Source organism: Herpailurus yagouaroundi, unplaced genomic scaffold (genome assembly GCF_014898765.1).
Source record: "Herpailurus yagouaroundi ecotype Mexico unplaced genomic scaffold, PumYag 159, whole genome shotgun sequence".
NCBI classification, from domain to species: Eukaryota; Metazoa; Chordata; class Mammalia; order Carnivora; family Felidae; genus Herpailurus; species Herpailurus yagouaroundi.
The window spans coordinates 78,145,245-78,166,285 of NW_024412400.1; the positions used below are offsets into that span (position 1 = coordinate 78,145,245).

General features: G+C 47.4%; 1 protein-coding gene across 13 annotated transcripts in view; it reads right to left on the reverse strand.

Annotated features, from left to right (window-relative positions):
- DGKG (diacylglycerol kinase gamma) overlaps positions 1-21,041 on the reverse strand; it is a 217,172-nt gene that overhangs the window by 114,514 nt on the left and 81,617 nt on the right. For 10 of the 13 annotated variants that reach the window (XR_005792299.1, XR_005792293.1, XR_005792292.1 and 7 more), the window contains 9 exons: positions 18,502-18,576; positions 17,714-17,836; positions 12,961-13,078; positions 11,337-11,425; positions 8,181-8,297; positions 7,117-7,209; positions 5,083-5,142; positions 2,594-2,673; positions 1,368-1,442 (listed from right to left, as the gene is read on the reverse strand). Coding sequence is in view for 1 of the 13 variants with exons in the window: in XM_040481018.1 (XP_040336952.1) it covers positions 1,368-1,442; positions 2,594-2,673; positions 5,083-5,142; positions 7,117-7,209; positions 8,181-8,297; positions 11,337-11,425; positions 12,961-13,078; positions 17,714-17,836; positions 18,502-18,576 (830 nt within the window). In the remaining 12 variants the exon portion in view is untranslated. The remainder of the gene's footprint in view (positions 1-1,367; positions 1,443-2,593; positions 2,674-5,082; positions 5,143-7,116; positions 7,210-8,180; positions 8,298-11,336; positions 11,426-12,960; positions 13,079-17,713; positions 17,837-18,501; positions 18,577-21,041) is intronic. The other 3 variants (XR_005792298.1, XR_005792297.1, XR_005792296.1) reach the window with 3 other exon arrangements.

The following is a 21,041-nucleotide window of genomic DNA, read 5'->3' on the forward strand; positions in this document are numbered from 1 at the left end:
GGAAGCGAATTCTGGACGGAGGCTCCTTGCAGTTAAACAGCCTGCCTGGTGACAGACTGACCCAGCAAAGACACTCAGGGCACAGCAGCCCTGGAAGTAGCCACCGGGTTTGTCATGAGGGGCAAAAGCAATTTAGGGTGGATGAGGTGAAGCTAGAGTACTGCATTCAAGCATCACAATGCCCTAAAAGAGAGGGGGCTGGTAAAGGTACTTGCAGGCTGCCCTTCAGTCACAGATCAGTAACTGCAATCGCAGTGACTATGATGGCACCCAGGGCAGCATAGGTGGGCCCTGTTTTGCAATTAGTTTTGCAGGTAAGTCATGGCTGACGTGCTGCACTCGCATTCATGTTAACTTTCCCTCTTTTAACTGGGTATTGCCCCATCACAGCCATATAAATAACAGCTTTGTGGCAAACAACTGAAGACAGGGACACAGTCCCTTTTTATAGTCCCTCCCCGCCCCCACCCACTGAGGGTCTTGCCGAACTGTGAGTGGAAACGCAGGTTAGGAGGCTGGGCAAAGCAGCTGTCTTCTGGGAAGCCCAGCCCGGCCTGTACAGATCTGAGCACCTGGCATGGAGACAGGCTTGGGCTGGCCAGCAGATGTCTCTAGCGCACCAGCTCTGTCTGGGAAGAAGCCCTGTCTGGGTGCCTTCCAGCCCCAGGCCGGAGGGGCCTCTGATTACAGGGACCGCAGCCATCACATCCGTGCTGACACTAGGCCCAGCTCCTCCCACCAGAGCTGCACTCAGGCTGCCTGCCTCCTCTTATCACTCTCCCGCTCTGCTGGGCAGTGAAACAGCCAAGAGACACATTGCGGGAGAAGGGCCAGGGGCAGCTTAACAACCTCTAAACTGGATAATCCTGGAAAAAAGTGATTTCACTGAATAACTAATTGCCCTGATCCTAAAATGCTCCCCCAACAGAACTTGCAGCAGAACTCTGAGTCAGCAGTATGGATTTCTGAGCTGCTGACAGTGACAGGAAAACTCTTTCCCCCTCCCTGATGACTCAGTATGAAGACACCAGCTAACACAGCCTTGCAGATAAGTTAACATAATTCACCAGCCCGCTCTTTCTGTCAACCAAATGAATGGCATATGTGCTTTTTTCTCTTTTACAGAAACAACAACTTTTCCCGGGGTGGAGTAAAAGGAGGTGACTTCCCAGACTTAGCCCTAAGGGGTGTTCCTGAGTATCTCCAGGAGCAAGTAAGAGTAGATGGAGGAAAAGATGATGATAAGGGTAAAATGGCAGGAAGGATAAGTCCACAGATGAGAGAGACACGAAGGGTGACCAAAGATAGGTATCTTCTTCAGAAATGAAGGGTGGAGGAGGAGAGATAAGAAGATTGCTTCTCCATACCCTGGAGTGGGCCCCCCATTGTCCAGGTTGAAAACTTGTTTGGGGTTGAGCAGATAGTGGAATTTCCGAAGGATTCTATGGAAAAAAAAAAAAGAAAGAGGGAGAGAAAGAGAAACAGAGAAGAAGAATGTCATTGTGAGAAGTCACAGTAGGGCAAACACCTGTGGAGCCCACCCGTGGTGGGAATCTGGATCCACTTAAACCCAAGAGGGGAGAAGACTGCATACAGGCCCTGCAGACCCTGAAGTCCCAGGTCCAGCCAGCATCATCCACATTCTCACGCCTTGGCTCAAGGCCTCTCCGCCACGCAAGATCGTAGCATTCAACCCCGGACCTCTTGCCGAGAATAAAACCTCTATTCTTCTTAAAGCTTTATCCTTCTCCCAAACATTCTGGATGTTCTAGGTAGTGTGATTCTGCTCTTTGTGGACTACACAGGGGTATCAAGGAGCTCTCTATGGAAAGCTCCCCCAAATCTTTGGATCAGGAGGACATGCAGGAGGTGGGGCTGGGCAGGGAAAGGCTGGGGGGCAGGGGCGGTGACCACCTCTGGGCTGGGTGTCAAGGCTGCAGCGAATCAGGTCAGCTCAGCAGGTGTCTTGCTCCTTGGACTAGGTAGGGGTTCTCGCAGTTCTTGCTTCAACCCTACTTATTGTTTTTGTAAACCTGGATTCCAGATCACTGCATTGTCTGTCCATCATCTTGAGCTGAACAGGACAGGGCGGCAGAGCCGCCCCGCCCCTTTTCCCTCTCTCCTCTCACTCCCTTAGTGCTTCTGGGAGACTGGACATTTTCTTCACTGATGAGGTGGTGCCCTGTTTTCTCAGGAGATGGACAGGCCAGGAGGTCCCAGTCAAGGGAGTCCCGCCACACCTCTTAAGTCAAGAAAGGACCTGGGAGGCTGAGAAGGAAACAGGCGTCTCAGAACTTGGTCCGACCCTGGGAGCCATGGTAATGGCTGTGATGGGCCCTCGGCCAAGCATATGTCTACTTTAATCCTCACAGCGCAGCTAGGACAGGAGAAATTATTATCTCCAATTACAGAGGAGGGAACCAAGGCACAGGGATGTTAAGCAGTCAGTCGAACCAGGTCATAAAGTGGTAAGTGGTAGGGCTGGGACTGAAACCCAGATCTGGCGGTCTCTGCAGTCCACCCTGTTGAGGGGAAGAAAAACCCTGAGTGAGGTGGTCTCAGCCTCTCCATTTTGAAAAAGAAGAGAACATACCTTTCTCCTTGTCTCCCTCCACTCTTGGGGTTCACCAAGACCAGCAGGGGGTGGGTACCCGGGGTGGGGATGATCTTATACTTAAAAGGTAAAAGAAAAGGAAATTAGCTCTTTTTCAGCCAGTAGGATGAATGAGAGGAGAGTTGACGCTAAGATGGCTTCCAGGAAAGGTGGATGGGAAGCACTTCCAGCATGGAGGAGAGGTAGTTGGGAGGTAGGTCTTTGTCCACTGGCTGAGTTTTCTGAGGGGTGAAGCAGTTAAGTGTCTTTGACTCGAGTAGCCTTGAGTAGTGTTAATGGCGACAAGAGTTTGAGGCTGGGATCAGAGATGTGGCAATGGCACTGTAACTTCAGATCACTGAACGATGATATGGTATTGTGGCTATAAACACAAGATGATATATATTTTTTAATTTATTTCTTAAGTAGGCTCTATGCCTAATGTGGGGCTTGAAATCACAACCCTGAGATCAAGAGTCTCACACTTCACTGACTGAGCCAGCCAGGCGCCCTACAAGCACAAGATTATATTTTGTGATGGATACAACTGAATATAATTTTAGAAGTTGTGGTCCTCTGGTCCTATATATCAATCAAATGACACTCATGAAGTTAACCATCATTTCCACCAGCACCTTCCAAATCCACATTTCCAGCCCCAGTTTTCCTCTTGAGCCCTAGTTCTACATTTCCTACCGTCCAATGGGTACCTTCAACCAAATGTCTCACCATCACTGCAAACTCACATGCCGGAACCTGACCTATCTTCCTTCCCCACAGAACTAGTCCTCTCTCCTGGCTCACTGTTTCTCTTAAACATACTATTACCATTAATCTAGTCATCTAGGGAAGACCCTGCCCTGCCAATTATTTCCCTGGCTGTCCTTTTATCTCTGGCAGCTGCCATGGTACCCACCCAGCCCAGACCTTTCCCATCTCAGGTAAGTCCCATATGTGGTTTCCTTCCTGGGGCATCAGTCATGCCACTCCTGCTCGGAAACCTTTAATGACACCTTGTTTCCCAGAGGATATAATCCAAATTTCCCAACCCGGCATCCAAGACATTTCAGCATAGCCCCAATCTACTGTTGCCCCCTATAACCCTCAGCTGTGTCCCAGCCAAGCCTGGCTTTTATCCTCGAGTGAGTGTATCTCCTGACTTCCCACTCTGTGGGGCTGCTCACTCTGGTTTCTCCTCCTCCTTGGTGTCCCGAAGAGCCCACTTCCTTCTTAAAAAGAACTTTTCATTCTCGGGGCCCAATTCAAGAGCTACTTCCTCTATGAAGCTTTCCTCGATCATTGCAACTGAAACCATTGCACTTGAAGTATGTAGTATCATCTGGGCTTCTCTTGTTGCCCATTCACATGGGTTTTGTTTCATGTTTTCTTAGGTAAATGTCTCAAAATATCAACTGGATTTGAAATGTCTCAGGAGCAGGGTGTGTGTGTGTATAACCCTCCCACCAAGGTCCCCATGACACCAGATATGGGAATGGGTACTTAATAAATGTTTGTGGATTCAGCTGAAGGACAGACTGATATGGAGATGTAGCCATATTCCATATTCAATGTGTGATGTCTACTTTTCCAGATCTCAGGCTAAAATTTCAGCAAACACAGCACCATGTTGTTTCAAATGGACAGTAGCATTCTTAGGATTTTTAAGAATCTTATCATCTGCCTAGGTGACTGTGTGATACCCAGAAGCATCTTGGAGCCTGAGGAGTAATTCTTTACCTCCGGGGATGATATTCAAAATACTTAACAACTTGTACAGCATGGGCATTCCCAATCAAAGCAGACGCAGGGTAACGAGATGGACGCCAGCTGTAAACAACTGGCTCACCTGCATTTTGTGTGTGTGTGTGTGTGTGTGTGCGCGCGCGCACGTGTGCGTGCACTCCAGCTGCCTTTCTGCCTTTCTAGGCATCTACAGCTCTCCCATTTATTAGTTTCTCCATCATTATTGTTTATCTTTTAATTTTTAAGACACATGAATCTGCATGTTCTCATTTAATCTTAGAGCATCTCTAGGAGGTGGGCAATGCAGGGATTGCTACGCCCCTCCCTTTTCAAGGATAAAGAAGATCTTCTGAATCTGGTTAACTTTGTCTTGGCAGATCACATTCTAGACATGGCTTGAAAGTCTTGGAAAACCCACTGTGTATTTCTTGGTCCACACTGCTGTTAGTATTGAGGTGTGCATATTGAAGTTTTATGTAACTTTTTCCTAAAAGGGTGATAAAATTTATTTGACCAGCAGTAGGATCAACCAACCTCCCCTTTTCACCACTTGCCAACAGTATGGTACTCAAAGATATTTACAGAAGCTGGAAATAAAGTGTCCTCCTGTGTGATGTAATAGATCAGATGAGAAAGCAAATGTTGAGATATATTTCTCTAGAATGCAAACCCTGTCCTCCCCCATCTCCCCAACAGCCTTGAACCCACTCAGAATGAGAGATGGGACTTGAGGCTTGTGGAGGTACCTGCATCACAAGTTCACCCTTGGCTGACACGCTGCCATCAGACTTCCCACCTTGCCTGTCCTGTGATGAGAGGAAAGACAAACACATTTTGAAAAAAAAAAAGTCAAATAAAAAAAAAAAGTGATGAGAAGAAAAAAAAATAGTTAATATAAAGAGAGAATACAAAAACAGTATAGAGTAGGGAGGAGTTTTTCAAAACAGGGCTTTGGATCGAAAAAAAAGAAATGCTTCCCTACGGGATTCTCTAAGACTCCCCAGGCCTCTATCATCGTTTGTTCTGACTTTAACTTCAAAACACTGGAACAGACCTAGGGAGAAGAAACGCTGAAATTGGCAGAAATCTACTTTGTTGATTTAGACGCTTGAGCTCTGAGAAGCAAGGTCTTAGATCTGGCTTCTCTGCTCAGCACTATCTAACTGATGTGATACTGAAGTAAGTTGTTTTGCTTAGTTTTGTATATCCTGTTTTTTTTTTTGTTTTCTTCAGTGTTTATTATTTATTTTATGGAGGTTTATTTCGTATGATATAGTAAAATGTTCCAATCTAAATCTCCGGCTTGATGACTTTCTGCATCCATACATGCCTTGATAACTACTGCCTCTTCAGGCATCACTCCTGCCTTTTAAATTTCATAAATGAAATCCTAGGGAGTGTCTTTTTTTGAGACTAGCCTCTTTTGTTCAGCATTGTATCTTTGAGATTATCCATGCTTTTGCAGCTCAGCAGAGCTCTTCTCCACTGCAATGCAGTATTCCATTACACCGATATGCCTCAAACCCCTCTGTCAGCAGTCATTTAGATGGTTTCTAGTTTTTGACTGTTACGAACAAAACCAATATGAACATTCTTGTGCAGGTCTTTTGGTGGAATAAGTGCTCATCTTCCGTTCTTCCTCCCTCCCTTTCTTCGAGTAAGTGGTGCAATTGGGTGGAGGAAGGGCAGAAGAGGGAGAGAGAATCCCGGGCAGGCTCCACAACCAGCACCGAGCCTGACCAGGGGCTTGATCTCATGACCATGAGATCATGACCTGAGCCAAAATCAAGAGTGGACGCTTAGCTGACTGAGCCACCTAGGTGCCCCCAAATGCGCACATTTCTCAGGCAGATACACAGGAGGACGTGTTGGGTCACAGAGTTTGTGTATTTCCAACCTACAAGATACTGCCAACTGGTTTTCCAAAGTGGTGTTTTTCCTTCAGCCTTTTAATGAAAAAGGAGTAGCAGGTCAAGTCAGGGATGAAATATGAGGGATCGGTGAGCCTCGGCAACATCTTCAAGACGGAAGGGGACAGTTAAGGTGTTTGGAGTTTGGTTTAGAAAGAGGAGTCTTCGGGGCGCCTGGGTGGCGCAGTCGGTGAAGCGTCCGACTTCAGCCAGGTCACGATCTCGCGGTCCGGGAGTTCGAGCCCCACGTCAGGTTCTGGGCTGATGGCTCGGAGCCTGGAGCCTGTTTCCGATTCTGTGTCTCCCTCTCTTTCTGCCCCTCCCCCGTTCATGCTCTGTCTCTCTCTGTCCCAAAAATAAATAAACGTTGAAAAAAAAATTAAAAAAAAAAAAAAAAGAAAGAGGAGTCTTCAACATAAGAGACAAAGTTTCAGATGGAGATAAATGGACTTGAATTTTCCTGCTTTCATCTCCAAACAGGGTTGGGCCCCCCAAGTAGGAATCCTCAAGGCAGAGGAATTTCCATGTTTAGACATAAGAGACAGGCTGACAGGGGGACCCAGGAGGCCTCGCCATGTGCAGGTGGTGGCAGAAAGTCCTGTAACCGTGCTCTGCTGGAAAGGTGCTTAGAATGCATGTGCTTCCCTTGATGGGCCATTTCAGAGCATTCTAGGTGGCCAACTTGCTTGGAACCAGTCAGAGGAGTTTTCTCTCACAATCTGATGAGTGTGGCAATGACCTTTCAAACTTGGAGTGAAAACACAAACCCTAGGAGTTGCGAGGAAGCCCTCGGAGGGATGCGACCCGCCTGAATGCCACCTACATCTGAAACGTGAACCCAGAGAAACCTGCTGGGGCAGCAACACTTACCCGCGTGACAGGGCATATTGAAGTGGGCAGCAAAATATGGTCTCTCAGTTCCCCACCATCACACAACGTTGATAATTCACATTTGCGGTGAAACTAGAGGGGACAATGAAGATGAGAGTGAATGAAAGTGATCAAGGAAATGTCAAGGGTGAGGGTTCAGAGGTTTGCTGGGGAGGCAGTTATGCAACACTCCCCCAAATCCTTATGCACTGCTGGCTTTGGCAGTATAGGGGTGTGTGTGTGTGTGTGTGTGTGTGTGTGTGTGTGTGGTGTGGCCAGGGGTGCCAAGCTGGCTACAGGCAGAGAAAGAAGACCAAGTGTTATACACGACTGCTGGAGTGAAACGGTCATGTGCAGGCCTGTGACCCTTCAGCAGGGCACCACTGTGTGGATTTCAGAACCCCCCTTGGACATTTGCTCCCCAGGCTCTGAGACTCTGTAAGGAAGGAGATCTTACTGAACAAACTCCCAGGAGCCTGGAAGTAAAACCCAAGATTCAACCTGTGTATTTTAAGAGATCTGCAGTCTGGTTTGGAGGCACATCCTTTTTGAGGCTGATACCTGGTCAAGGGGACAAGACATGGCACAGAGTTTGCTTTGGCGGGCAGGTCGGGCAGCTCCAGGTGTCCAGAAGTTTGCGGACAATTGTGACCGGCAGAAGCAGGTGCAGGACCGTGGCCCCAGCAGTGGGGCTGCTGTAAGGAGTGTGCCATTCTCTGATGTCTTGAGGAGCAGGGGCTCTGCTGTCTCATTCCACCCCTACTCTGTGCTCCCAGCCCCAGATGACACCCAGAGGAAAATGTTAATGGTCTGGCTTGCTGCTCACAGCTGGCTGCTTCTTCCTAAGCAGCTTTCGCTTCCCTGGTTCTGGGGTTGGCCTCTCTCTGGGAAGCTTGGTGATTCACTGGAGGCACTGTTAGAGCATTGAATGGGGGCTCTGGGCCCCCCAGTCTTGCTCCCCTAGCTCTGCTCATGCCCTCTGGCGGGATGTCCACTGCTCCCTGGCCGCGGCTTGAGCAAAAACACACTGGAAAGAAACAGGGCCACCCTGCTCGCCAACCCACCGTCATCCGGCACCACACGCAGTGCCGCGCGGTGACGCTCTGGTAGCACTTGATACTTTTGTGGCACCGGTCACACTTGACAGAAGAGTTCCCTTCCACCCACGCGTGCTGCATCACCTGCAGGAGGGAAGGGAAGGATACCAGGGAAGGCTGCAGAGCCACATCCCTGGGCCCTGAGCCTGAGGAGAAGGGTCTGGGAGGAGTGGGGACAGGGCGGAGGGGTTGCTTTCCCTTCAGTGGATGCACTTAGTGGATATGGGGCTGCTCTGCTGAAGTGCACTGACGTGGTCCCTCCCTGCCTAACCACCATCATCCTAATCAAAGTAGACAAAAAGCACCTGGTCTGCACTTTGAATAGCTCATTCACCCTGGTAGGCTAGCCTCTGAGCAGCATCCTGTCTGGCAGTCCAACTGTCTGTCTTGCAGAATGGTCTGCAAGTGTGATGTGCTTATGAGCGCCCTCTTCTGGAAGGCAGTGTGATGCAGGGACTCGTGAAAGGGCTTGGGCTGCAGACAGAACTGGTTGGAGTCACCGATCTTCCACTCTGCAGCCAGGTGACCGTGGGCCAGTTCCTGCACCTCTCTGAGTCTCAGGACCCTCATCTGTAGAATTTGGCATGATAAGCCCACCTCTGGGTTTGCTGGGAGCATTTTAAAAGATAGCACACTTGGAAGAGCCTCTCTGGCACAATTCTGGCCCTTTGGAGGTGTTCACTGAAGGATAAGACTCCCTCCCCCCTCCAGTCTTCTATAAGCCAGTGGCTCTCAGCTCATCAGAACCACCTGGGAGCTTCTAGAAGTCCTACCTACCCGCCCTCACTCCAGACCAAATCGACCAGAGTCTCTGAAGACCGGATTCATCAGTTTATTTTAAAGCACCCTGAATGATTATGAATAATGTGCAGCTAAGGTTGAGAAGCACTCTAGAAGGAAGTTAGAGAAAAGTCCAAAGAAATTAGTGTGGTTCAGCAGCCAGCGGCCTGCACATCTGTTTCCTGGACAGCTGGCTGTACCTGCACGCTGACCAGGAAATGCCACTAGGGCAACCCAGGAACGTGGGAAGCAGGCGGGGAAAATACGCGTTTGTGTGTGGATATAAGTGGAGCCACCAGTGGCCTATGACACCAGGTTCTGGGAGCCTAAGCCCTCAGTTATCTCTGTCCAGCATTTCTACAGAGCTTCTCAAAATTGTCCTCGAGGGCACCTCAAACAGCAGATGTGGCCTCTGGAGGAATGTGAGGGCATAGCCTGAAGTGCCAACTACGAACAATATTAAAAACACATGGCGTATCTGCATGATACCGTCCATATCTGCACTAAATAAAAGTTTTAAATTCCTTATCAATTCAGTTACTACATCCTCCCCCCCCCCCAAAAGGTTTTTGGTAAAATTGTTGCTCTAGAAGCTATGTCATGTTTATTCTATAGCTTCTCACCTGCCACTGTGTACCCCTGAAGGTATAAAGAACCCAGTTTGCTAATCAATTTGTCATCTATCTGGTCACACTGAATTTTCTCTAAGAGTCCTATGATCTCCATTTTGGAGAGAAACATATGAGGCTTCAGAGAGGTTAAGGGACCGGCCTTAGGTTCCAAGGCTGGTAAGTGGCCAAGTAGGGACTCGCGGCCAGGTCTTCTGACTCCAAGCCCACGGCTGTGTCCTATCACTATGCTGCCTTCTCCATCCTCTGCTGGGATCAGAAGAGTTAGCAATTTGGGTTGCCCTGGAGACTCAGGAGTTTGTGACTATGCCCTACTGGCCCATCAGGGGCCTCCCTCTGTTTCGTATGTGGCAAGTGGCCAGAGTGTAGGCGTAGGGCATGAGCCCAGGAGGTACACAGTGCATCCTGGTGAAAGGTATGAACATGAAAAGGGAGTGGCGTATGGAGTAGACAAGAGACCATGCGGTGTCTCATGGGGCATGCAGGTGTATCCTGGAGGTGCCCTTCTCTCTCCCGAGTCCTTTTGTGGAGGGCTGGATGCCACTCCCTGCTGCTAATCATCACCTGACTCAGGTTCAATGGTCTCTTTCCTCTACAGGAACTTAGAGTGCCCTTCCCCTACTAATACTAAGGGGAGTGTATTTCTACACTCTGTGAATGGCATCACCCAATGGCCAAGCTCAAAACTGGGAAGCCACTTCTGACCTCTTCTTCTCTCCCTCTCATCCCCTACATCCCCATCACCAAGTCCTGGTGGTGGTACCCCAAAATTATGTCTCAAACTCTCCCTTCATCTCCTCTACCTTAGCCAGGGAGACAGTCAAAATATGCAATAACCGGCATAACCAGGGGATACTCAGTAGATACTCAGCCACCACGGTGCGACTGCGAATGTACTGAGTGTGGTGAGTGCGGAGTGCCCCCCACACCCTGTCAGGCCCTCAGCGAGGCACTGCCTCTTGCCTGAACTGTTGGAGGAGCTCTTTTCCCTCCTCTGATGTCTCTCTTGCACCATGGTCAGAGCAGTTAACCTAATTCGCAAACCCAATCATTTCTTCATGTGCTTAAAGCTCTTCAGTGGCCCCTTCATTGTGTAAGAGTCTCCTTTCCCAACTCCTCGGTTGGCCTCATAAGAACTTGCCCAGGCTGGACCTACCACTTTCAGAGCCCATCTCCTACCACGTCCCTACAAGCACCCTCTGTCCCAGTCCCACCAAACTGACTACAGGGTCTGGAATATGCCATGTCTCCATGCCTTGCACTCGAGGCTTCTTCTGCCTAGGGTGCCTTGAACTCCTTGATGCCTTGTGAAGTCCTCCTGATGTGGGCTCAAGACACAACTCAAATGCCACTTCCTTTGTGGAAACTCCCCTGGCCTCCTCCTTGGTGCCTCCACTGTATGTCCCATATGGACCTACCATTATCATATAGCTCACTTCTTTGTACTTTGCTTACATGTCTGTCTCTCTCCCACTAGCCTCCACAGTTCTGGAACAGGCTGGGGACCATCTTGTAACCTGCGAACCCCCCAGCACAGTGCTTGGAACATGGTGGGCACTGCGGAGATGCTGATGGATTGATGGATGAATGGGATGATGTAAGGGTGGTCCTTGAGTCAGAGAAGGGATTTGATAAAGCTTCCTGCTCAGGAATCTGTGGTGATGGACGTGTTGGCCAGGATGCAGCATGCAGTAGAACAACGGGTATCACTAACCTCACCGCCCTTTTTGGTTTTCGAGTATGTTTTGACACATCCAGGAATGTTTTTGGATACACAGCGTTCGTGGACAGTGTATTTACAATCTGAAAACAAAAAAACAAAAAGGAAAGTGCTTGTGAGTGTCCACTTTAGGGAGGTCTAGCCGTCTGCCCACCTCCACTCCAGCCCAGGCCCATGCCTCCCTCTGAGTGGCCAGTCAGAGGCAGGGGACATATGGAGTTGGCCTTCCTCATGGAAATCTGGAATAGTCTCCAGTTGCTTATTGAGAAGAGAGTCCACATTTCTCTCCCAGACATGTTTCTATACCCTCTATTCCAACACACTGCTTTCCACTGCAGAGAGTGAACGCAGCAAGAAAACATTCTCAGAAAGGCATTTTCCGCTAAGGAGAACATGAGGAGTCCACCTTCTCAGTATGCCAATGCCATGTATGTTGGGGGTGCTGGAGAGGAAGGAGAAAGGCTGGGGTGTTCTAATTTTGGAGATTTGGAGTTAGGCAGGCCTGGGCCTGAACTCTGGCTCTGCCATTGATAACCACACACATAATCTTGGGTAACTTTCAACACATGTCTGAAATTCAGGGTTTGGGGGACAAAACTGCCTTTCTCTTTGCAAGGCTTTTACAGCATTAAATGAGATAAGGTGTGTAAAGCACTACGTGTCTTGGTCAGAATAGCTATTCCGCACATTATTATTGTGGTTGTTACTGCTCTTTACTACTATGCAAACTGTAGAGGCCCAGAGGCCTCGAACCCACCAGGAATAAGATGGGGTTCTTCTGTAAGAAGCGTGTCAGAGCTGGAAGGCCTGGGGGCCCCTCCACTAGCCCACTGATGCTGGCTCTCAGTTGGCACAGGGCCCTGCTTTGCTAAGGTGACTTTTGTGGCTGGGTCACTTGCTGCCTAGCTCATGTGTGCATGTTTAGATGAAACAGTTTGGTGGCCCGAACAGCACCCAAGCGGCAGCTCACCAGGCTCTTGTGGGTCCAGGAGGAGTGTTCGTTACCTGTATGGTAAGGTGGCTGCACCCACAGGCCCTGGCCCCAAAAAGCCTTTGTACTGTAGCCTCTTCCCCTCTCCCTCTGCTCCCCTACTCCCTGTCTCCCTTCTCCTTCCTCCATCACCCCTTCTCCCTCCTTCCCCTCCATCTTTCTCCACTTCTCTCCAGTCCCCTCCCCTCTTTTTTCGCCTTTGTTTTTTTCTCCTCTCCTGACTTTACTAAATGGATTATAAAGACAAACCAAAGGAGAGTCGTAAGTTCCATGCATTTACACAATACAGTCTTATGCTGTTTACTAATGACCACCCCCTAGCTTCAGCAAAATAAACATTCACTAGCAAAACCCAATTAAAATCACTATGAGATGTTTTAAAATTGTGCGTGAACATTAATGATTTTTTTCTAGGGCTCAGCGGCCCATGACAGGACTCCACTAACAGGATATTATTTGTTCATTTGACTTGGGTAAGATGGAAATAGGACACAGAGCTCTTGCTTTATTTCCTGCTGTTGGACAATACAGGTGGTCCCTCAAGCCGGGAGGCAGAAACACCTAGACTCTGCCTGGAATGGCTCAAGACGCTTCCTGGGGAAAGGGGCTTGAAGGAAGTTTACTCACAAACACAGCACAGGCCTTGCTTCCGAACGCCCATCAGCATGATGTGGCAGAAGTTGCAGTAGGTGGGTTTCTTGAAGTGTTTCATGGTCCAGGCATGTCTCCCGTCCCCCTTGGAGCCCTGCAGGGATACGAGGAATGAGATGCTGAGCAGGCAGCTCCGTGCGAATGGAAGCCAGGGAGCGGCTCCTGTAGGTTTTTCTTTTTTCTAAGACTCTTCTCCTGTATGGGAAACAAGCTATTCACTTGTTTAACTGTTTTAGGGACTCTTTCAAAAGAAGCACAAATCAAAACAAAGTCCTTTGTTTTTAAAATGAGCAAATATTACACATTAGGAATGTGTGACTAGGAGTGTATGTATGGGGAATAGAATAAAACCTCTCCTACATGGTTGGCAGAAGTGTAAGTCAGAAGAGACTTTTTATCTGTCTTCTATCTCTCCCTCTCTATCCATCCATCCATCCATCATCATCCTTTAAATGTTTGTAACTTTTGACTTAAAAATTCCCCTTCTTGAGTTTTGTCCTAAAAAAATAATTTTTGAAAGTCAGATGAACATTTTTGTGCTCTGCCAGATGTTTAATCCAGCATTATTGGAAATTGGGGGCGGCTGGGGAGCTCAGTCCGTTAAGCGTCCAACTCCTGATTTCAACTCATGTCGTGATCTCACGGTTCATGAGATTGGGCCCCATGTCGGGCTCTGTGCTGACAGTGTGGAGCCTGCTTGGGATTCCCTCTCTCCTTCTCTCTCTCTCTCTCAAAATAAATAAATAAGCATTAAAAAAAATCTTTAATGAAAAATTGGAAATATCCTGAAGGTCTCAAAATTATCTGGAGGTTAGTTGCAGTACATCCATATCATTTATCAGCCATCAAAAAGATACTAGTAAGAGTATCTAATGGCATGGGAATACGCTCATGATACAATGCTAAATGAAGAAACTAGAATGCAAATTGGACAATATAATCTCAGTTTCATACAATAAGATCTTTGATGAGAAGAAATGTCACTGGGCTGTCAACAGAGGTTAGCCACTGTTAGTACTACAGGTTTATTTTAATCTCTAATTTCTCCTTTCTTCTGCATTTTTCACATTTTCTACCATGAGCATGCACCGGTTTTATAATCAGGCAAAAGTAGCGTAGTGAAAACAACATACTTCTCTCAACTTTCTGTACACAGATAAAATAGTAAAGAGACAGAAATAGAGAGGGTTAAACCACTTCCTCCTGAACGGACAAATCCATCCTTATCCACTTGATAAGCCGAGCCTCACACAATCACACACCCTCCCTGAGACACCAGTTCTTCCAGCATCTAGCTCTAGGAGCACAGTCTCATTGGAGGCCGTGGCTTCAGGAGTATGTCTCCAAGTATGCTGTCCCTAAACTTTTCTCATGGGCTCCATCAAAAGACTAACACCCCTGGGCTGGTCTTAAGGGCAGTCAGAACTACTGTTATTAGGTGGGGAGGGCTGGCAGTCAGGGTGCCAGACTCATACCCCAGTTCCTACTTCTGGGCACCTCTGGTTTGGGCTGGTCACAGCAGCCAGATTCATTCCTGTGCCCAGATTGTGCTCCTTATGGTCCCTAGAAAAGCCCATCTGCCTTTCCAAATGCTGGTCTCCTCCTGGGGGAAGGCTAAGCATTTTTCATCTCACCACCTCAAAATCCTGCTTGTTTCAAGATCTGAGTTTTACAGAATTACAGTCTTTTTATCTAATGATTTCCACTTTTAGTAAACAGTTTTACCAATTGATTAAATGTTTCATAAAAAGATCGATTCCTCCGCTCATTTGATAAACATCTAATTCAGAGAATTTTTGTAAGAATTAAATGAAATAATGTAAGTAAAGCTACTAATCCAGTGCTTACCACAGTGTGAATTAAAACTTTTATTAAGGGGTGCCTGGGTGGCTCAGCTGGTTAAGTGTCCGACTTCGGCTCAGGTCATGATCTCGCAGTCTGTGGGTTCAAACCCTGTGTCGGGCTCTGTGCTAACAGCTCAGAGCCCAGAGCCTGCTTCGGATTCTATGTCTCCTCCTCTCTCTGCCCCTCCCATTCTCATGCTCTGTCTCTCTCTGTCTCTCAATAATAAATAAACGTTAAAAAAAATTAAAAAAAAAACCCTTTTATTAAGTTTCTCTCAGTGTTAGACACTAGGGAACACAAAACAAGTGAAGTATCCATTTACCTGTCAGGAGGTAGACTTCTACCTATACAAGAAAGAAAAGAAAGAAAAACAAAAGAAAGAAAAGAAAGAAAGAGGGCCTTGGAGAAGTTATATAAATAATCCAAGACCATAAAATAACAAGCAACTGATTTAATAACTGGAGGTCTTGCTGGCCTGAGCCCTTTAATCCCTCCCCCCTGCCTCTACAATCCAGGGTTTTCTTTCCTGGACAGAAAGGAGATTACAGCACTCTTCAGCGGACCCCACTGCGCCTTCCTGTACCCTGAATGATGGTCATTTTACCTGAAAATACCTTCATTAACTAAGCCAGCTGACTTTCCTTTTCTCAGATACTATTTTCCTAGATACCGGGTTAGAAGCGAAAGGACGCAGAGGAAGGCTAAAGCAACATTTCTGCTTGGGTTATAGCACCATCATGTGGCCTTTTCATTTCTACAGGCTGTGGGAGTAACCTCTCTGCGGTGAACCAGGGGCGAGGGTGCCGCTGCAACTTCCCCCGGACACAGCCTCTTTCTCATATGCATGTGTGCCATTCAGACATTTTCAGTGTCCACAAGTGGGTTTGGAAAGAGCCAAAGGAGCAATGTGATTTTTAAGACATTGAGGGATGCTTTCTTCAGAGTCCTGAGTATTAGATGCAAAAACTTACAATTTAGTGCATGTTTAGAATTAAATGCATAAAACTTTTGATCAATAAAAACCACATTGGCATTTGCTTTTGTCTGTCACTTTATTGATGTAAATTATGGTCTTCTACCTGGCTGTTTTGGCATTTGGGGGAGATACTGGGGAGAGTGTTGAAGAAATAGTCTGTCTCTCCCTCTTCCAGCCATAAGACAGCAGCTCCATGCAAAGAGTCGTGTGGTGCCTTGGACTTACCAAGTCCAAAACAGAATAGAGAACAGAAATTGCTTCCTTGTGATTAAAGTGTTTCATTTTCATTCCCACATTTCAGAGAAAAAACCAGGTATGCTGGAACAACACCCAAGCGGGACTTCTACTTTGATCCAAGTATTGATAGCAGAAACTATGTCTTCCTTATCTGAGCACCTCACGTCCTAGCTCACGTGGGTTCTTGCCCATGGAATGTTCTTGGTAAAGAGTCACTGAATGACGTGTGCTCCTCCGAAATACGGAGGTTAGCCTCTGGTATTAACTAGGTGTGTGTCCTTGGCAAAATCCCTTTACCTCTCTGGCCCTCAGTTTGTAAAATGAAGGGATTAGACCACGGATCACCAGGATCTTCTCCAGCTCTGACTTTTTGGGTCCTAAGGAATAAGAAGGGAGTTGCGTAGCTCCCGGGTCCTTGATTTCTAGTTAGCACTTGGAAAGACCTGGACGTGCCAAGATGACTGCAGGATTCTTTGTTCTTGAGTGTTGGGAACAGAGGCCCAGGTTCTGAACTGCAGTCCTGAATTGCAGAACTGTCACCTGGAGACATTATAGGTACTGGCAGCCAGCTATAGGCTGACCCAGCTGAATGGGCCATTCTTCTCTCTGACATTTCAATAACCTCCGGGAAGTGTTGTCCACAACTGATGCGATGGTCCTGGTAAATGCTCAATGTCACGATGTGTACTTCTGGTTTTTATCCTTCCTACCTTGTGTAGGGGTATCCTTCCTACCTTTTGCATTTCCCTTGTAAAATAAGCAGACTAGGTCAGATGCAGGCATACATTATGCCTCTGTATGTATCCCCTACTCAGATCAAACTGGGAGGTTTCTCTAATACACTCTGAACTTTGTCATTTAGGTCTTTGACCAAGCTTTTCTCCCAGCCATAAACTCTCTCTTCTATCATCTTCCGTCTGCCAAATCATATCCATCCTTGAGAACCAGATCCAACATCCTCTAAAGTCTTTCTACCTGATCTTTACACTCAAGGATGAGATACCAGAATCCCACATGTACTTCTGGCCAGGGCAAACAACCTCCAAGGCTTCTCCCTCTTTCTCACTTCTAAGTGTGGGAGGTTTAGCAAGCGTGGGATCTTTGGAGTCAAGCGCAAATAAATTCTGCCTCCTCCTTTGCTCTTTAGGCCCAAAATCTCACTTTTCCATCTACATAAATTGGGGGAAAATATCTATCTTATCTGGTTGATTTGGTGGTTGAATAAGATACCACCACTGAATGTCCTCCACCTTCTGACAGATCGGTAGTTTTCCTTCCCTTCCTTCTCCCTTTCTTCCTTCCTCAACTCTCTTAGCATGTTTTAACCTAACTTGTGGAAAAGATGGTATTATCCCTTGATTCCCCCCCCCCCCCTTCCCGGTTGGGTATAAGCTTCTGGTGGATGAATACTGTGTCTGTGTCCCCTCCCAGCACTCACAACAGTATCTTTACTTAGTTATAATTTAGAAAATGCCCTCTGTGAAATGCATGAATTATATGCCAGACACTAATCAGTAAAAAGAGAGGACTTTTGGGCTGGCCTAGAGTATCTGGTGTGTCCGTTGGGAAGACTGGGGCAGAAGCCAAGGCCGTACACAGATGTTAACTTCCACGTGGAGCCTGATGCTTCTGAAAGGCAAGAGCTCTTTGAGCTCAGGCTTGCTGACTTACAGAGTCATCCATGCCCAGCAGGACCAGCAGTGGGATGGTGGTCATCCCTCCGTGGACCCATTCCTCTAGAGACACAAAGCCGTCCCGGTCGTAGTCCATTCCTTGCAACATCTCCTTCAGTATCTGCAGAACCCAGAGAGCAACAATTGTCCACTTTCATCCTGCACTTCCCTGCCTCCCTCTGTCTCCTTCTTTCTCTTTTGCTCTGCCTTATCTTTGCCCTCTAATTCACAGTGAGCAGAGCAGTGAGGGGGCAAAAAGGGGCGAGGAGGCCAGTGTTCAGTGCCTGGCCCTGCCCTGCCCTGACTGTGTGGCCTTGGGCAAGCCACTCCTCTCTGGGTTCTGCTTTGCTCATCTGTAAAATGAAAATAACATTGCTATGCTTGGAGCACTGTAGTGAGGGCAAGAGAAAATGAATATAAAATGTCTAATCTAATAACTGACTCATAGGAACCTCCCCCCCAGTGTAATTATTATTATTAATATTACCTAGTGAGTGAGAAAATCTTTAAAATTCTTTCTAGCTCTAAATTCCTTGAACTCCTGTTATAAAAACTTAACTCCGGTGGAAAGGTTAGGGAGTATTATTAGGTCTTACTATTTGAATTATGTCTTCAATTTTTCCTGTCAGAGAAGTGGAAGGTCAAGGTATAGGACCCTAGAGAAGTTGCCTATAAGAAACTAAGTCTGGGAGAGCATGCACAGTAAACACTTGTATCCAAGTCCTGAATCCTGCTTTTCATTTTGGAGGCTCACGTGGACGTCACCCCTTGCTTCTGGAAACTCACAGGCCTCAGCTCCGTGGGATCCCACTCCAGATACTGGGCAACGTGAAGCATCTGGTTGACAATACGATCCATCTCCTGGAAAACATCAAGAGGAGAGAACCACTGAAGATGTGTTTTCAAGAGCAATTCTCAAAATCCACCCCCCAGCGAAGCTCCTGGGCAGGGGCGGAGCACAAGAAGCAACAGTGTAACTGTTCTGCTCTTTATGCCTTGACTACAAAGGTCTATGGAGAGTAGATGCTCAAAGAAGCACAGAACATGGGTAAGTCAGAGGTATGGAGACAGCTCACTGAACACCAACCTCCTCCTGGACCCACCTGGACTCACCTTTTTCCCCAATCCTGCGCTTTGACCCAACCCAGCATAGAGGGTACCCATGTTTTCCCCTTCTTTGTGACTGTAGCTCCTTAAATATTTATAAGCCAACACAATTCTCTATTTTATCCCTCTTCATTCCCATAGCTTTAAAAAAAATTTTTTTTAACGTTTATTTATTTTTGAGAGAGAGAGAGACAGAGCATGAACAGGGGAAGGGCAGAGAGAGAGGGAGACACAGAATCTGAAGCAGGCTCCAGGCTCTGAGCTGTCAGCACAGAGCCCGACGCGGGGCTCGAACTCACGGACCGTGAGATCATGACCTGAGCCGAAGTCAGACGCTTAACTGACCAAGCCACCCAGGCGCCCATCCCATAGCTTTAGCAACTTGGGATCCATCTATACCCCTCAAGGGTCGGTTTCAGTTGGATACAGGGCCACTATGTTGGTTGTAGCTCAGGCACTATGATTTAGGTCACTTGGGGCATCTCTGTTTCCTTTGCATCACATCCAGCCCTAAGCCCAGGGCTCTGTGAATAGGAAATTTATAAGGGCTACATTTGCCTGGTGAGTGAGCCTTTTGTTTAGTACCAAGACCAGGCTTTATTTAAAACCTCACAGAATTGTTGGACGCTAATGAATTAGTACACCCAGTGTTGCACAGAAACACAGTGGACTGAGGAGGGGTTTGCATCTCTTGGGCACCATCGAAGATGTTCAAAGTAAGATTGATCTGGGGAGACACATTGGTGAACCGAAGCAAAGTTCACAAGTGTTATCTCTAGGGGCGCCTGGGTGGCTCAGTCATTTAAGTGTCTGACTTCAGCTCAGGTCACGATCTCATGGTTCTTGAGTTTGAGCCCCACTTCAGGCTCTGGGCTGACAGCTCAGAGCCTGGAGCCTGCTTCAGATTCTGTGTCTCCCTCTCTCTCTGCCCCTCCCCTACTCGTTCTCTCTCTCTCACACACAAATAAACATTAAAAAAAAATAAAAGTGCTACCTCCACCAGGTAGAATGCTGGGTCAAAATAAGCCATCTAAAGCCCAGCAGGGTTTTTAAAAATTGTATTTTATTTAAATTAAAAAAAAATCCATCACAAAACTGCAGATGAGGCAGTAAATTGGGATAAGGAAGTGGGGAGAACAGTGGAGACAGGGCTCAGCAAAATTTCCAAAGAAAAAGAGCTTGCAGATCTAGCTGGCTCCAAGATTCATTGATTAATAAAACAATGTGATTCAGGAACAGAGAATTAGATTCAGTCTCGGCCTGTGTGAATGGGTGGGCATTTTCAGGAAGCATAGTAGGTAGATTTTAGGAAGACCTTGTTCCCCTGATGTCTACCCTGGTCAGGCCACATGTGGATACTTAAAGAGTCATGGAGGAGTGGGTTAAGTTCTGTGCCACATTTTAAGAAAGGCACTGAGAGAGGCACCTGGGTGGCTCAGTCAGTTGGGCATCTGACTTCGGCTTAGGTCATGATGTTGCAGTTCACAAGTTTGAGCCCCATGTCAGGCTCCGTGCTTACAGCTCAGAGCCTGGAGCCTGCTTTGGATTCGTTGTTCCCCTCTCTCTTTCCCCCTCCCCCACCTGTCCGCTATCTCTCTTTCTCTCTCAAAGATAAATAAACATTAAAAAAAAAATGAATAGCACTGACAAACCAGAGCTTGGTCAGAGTGGTTATTTAAGCCTGCCTTATGAGAAACAGTGTGGAAATTGTGGAATTTGAGCTTAGAGAAGATCTTCGGGTAGATGTGACAGTATCTTCAGAAACTGAAAGGCCTATTGTATAGGACTGGTATTCCACTGGTCAGCTGTCTTGGTCAGCTACCCAGGGCAGAAGTAAGCAGAGGGCTGTAGGGAAGGAGTTGAAGGCTGGCCTGTTTTGACCTCCCTGCTGGGTTGGGGGAAGGGGAATGGAGCAAAGAATCCTGTTTTGTGTAGAAAATTTCTCTGGCAGACTAGAGGTGCCTTTTGTGCAGAAAGGACGCCCTCTCTAACAGTGCCCCCAGCAGTGCAACGGCTGTCCCAAGGGAGAAGGTGAACTCGCCATTCCTATGAGCTTTCACACACAGCCTGAGGATCCATCTTCCAAGGATCCTCCGTGGGAAGTTGAATCAGATATTTCTATTGGGACTCACTTCCATCTACCGATGCTGCCTTCTAAATAGATCTGGAACTTCACCACTTCTTACCAGCTGCAATGCTCCTACCCTGGTGCAAGCTAC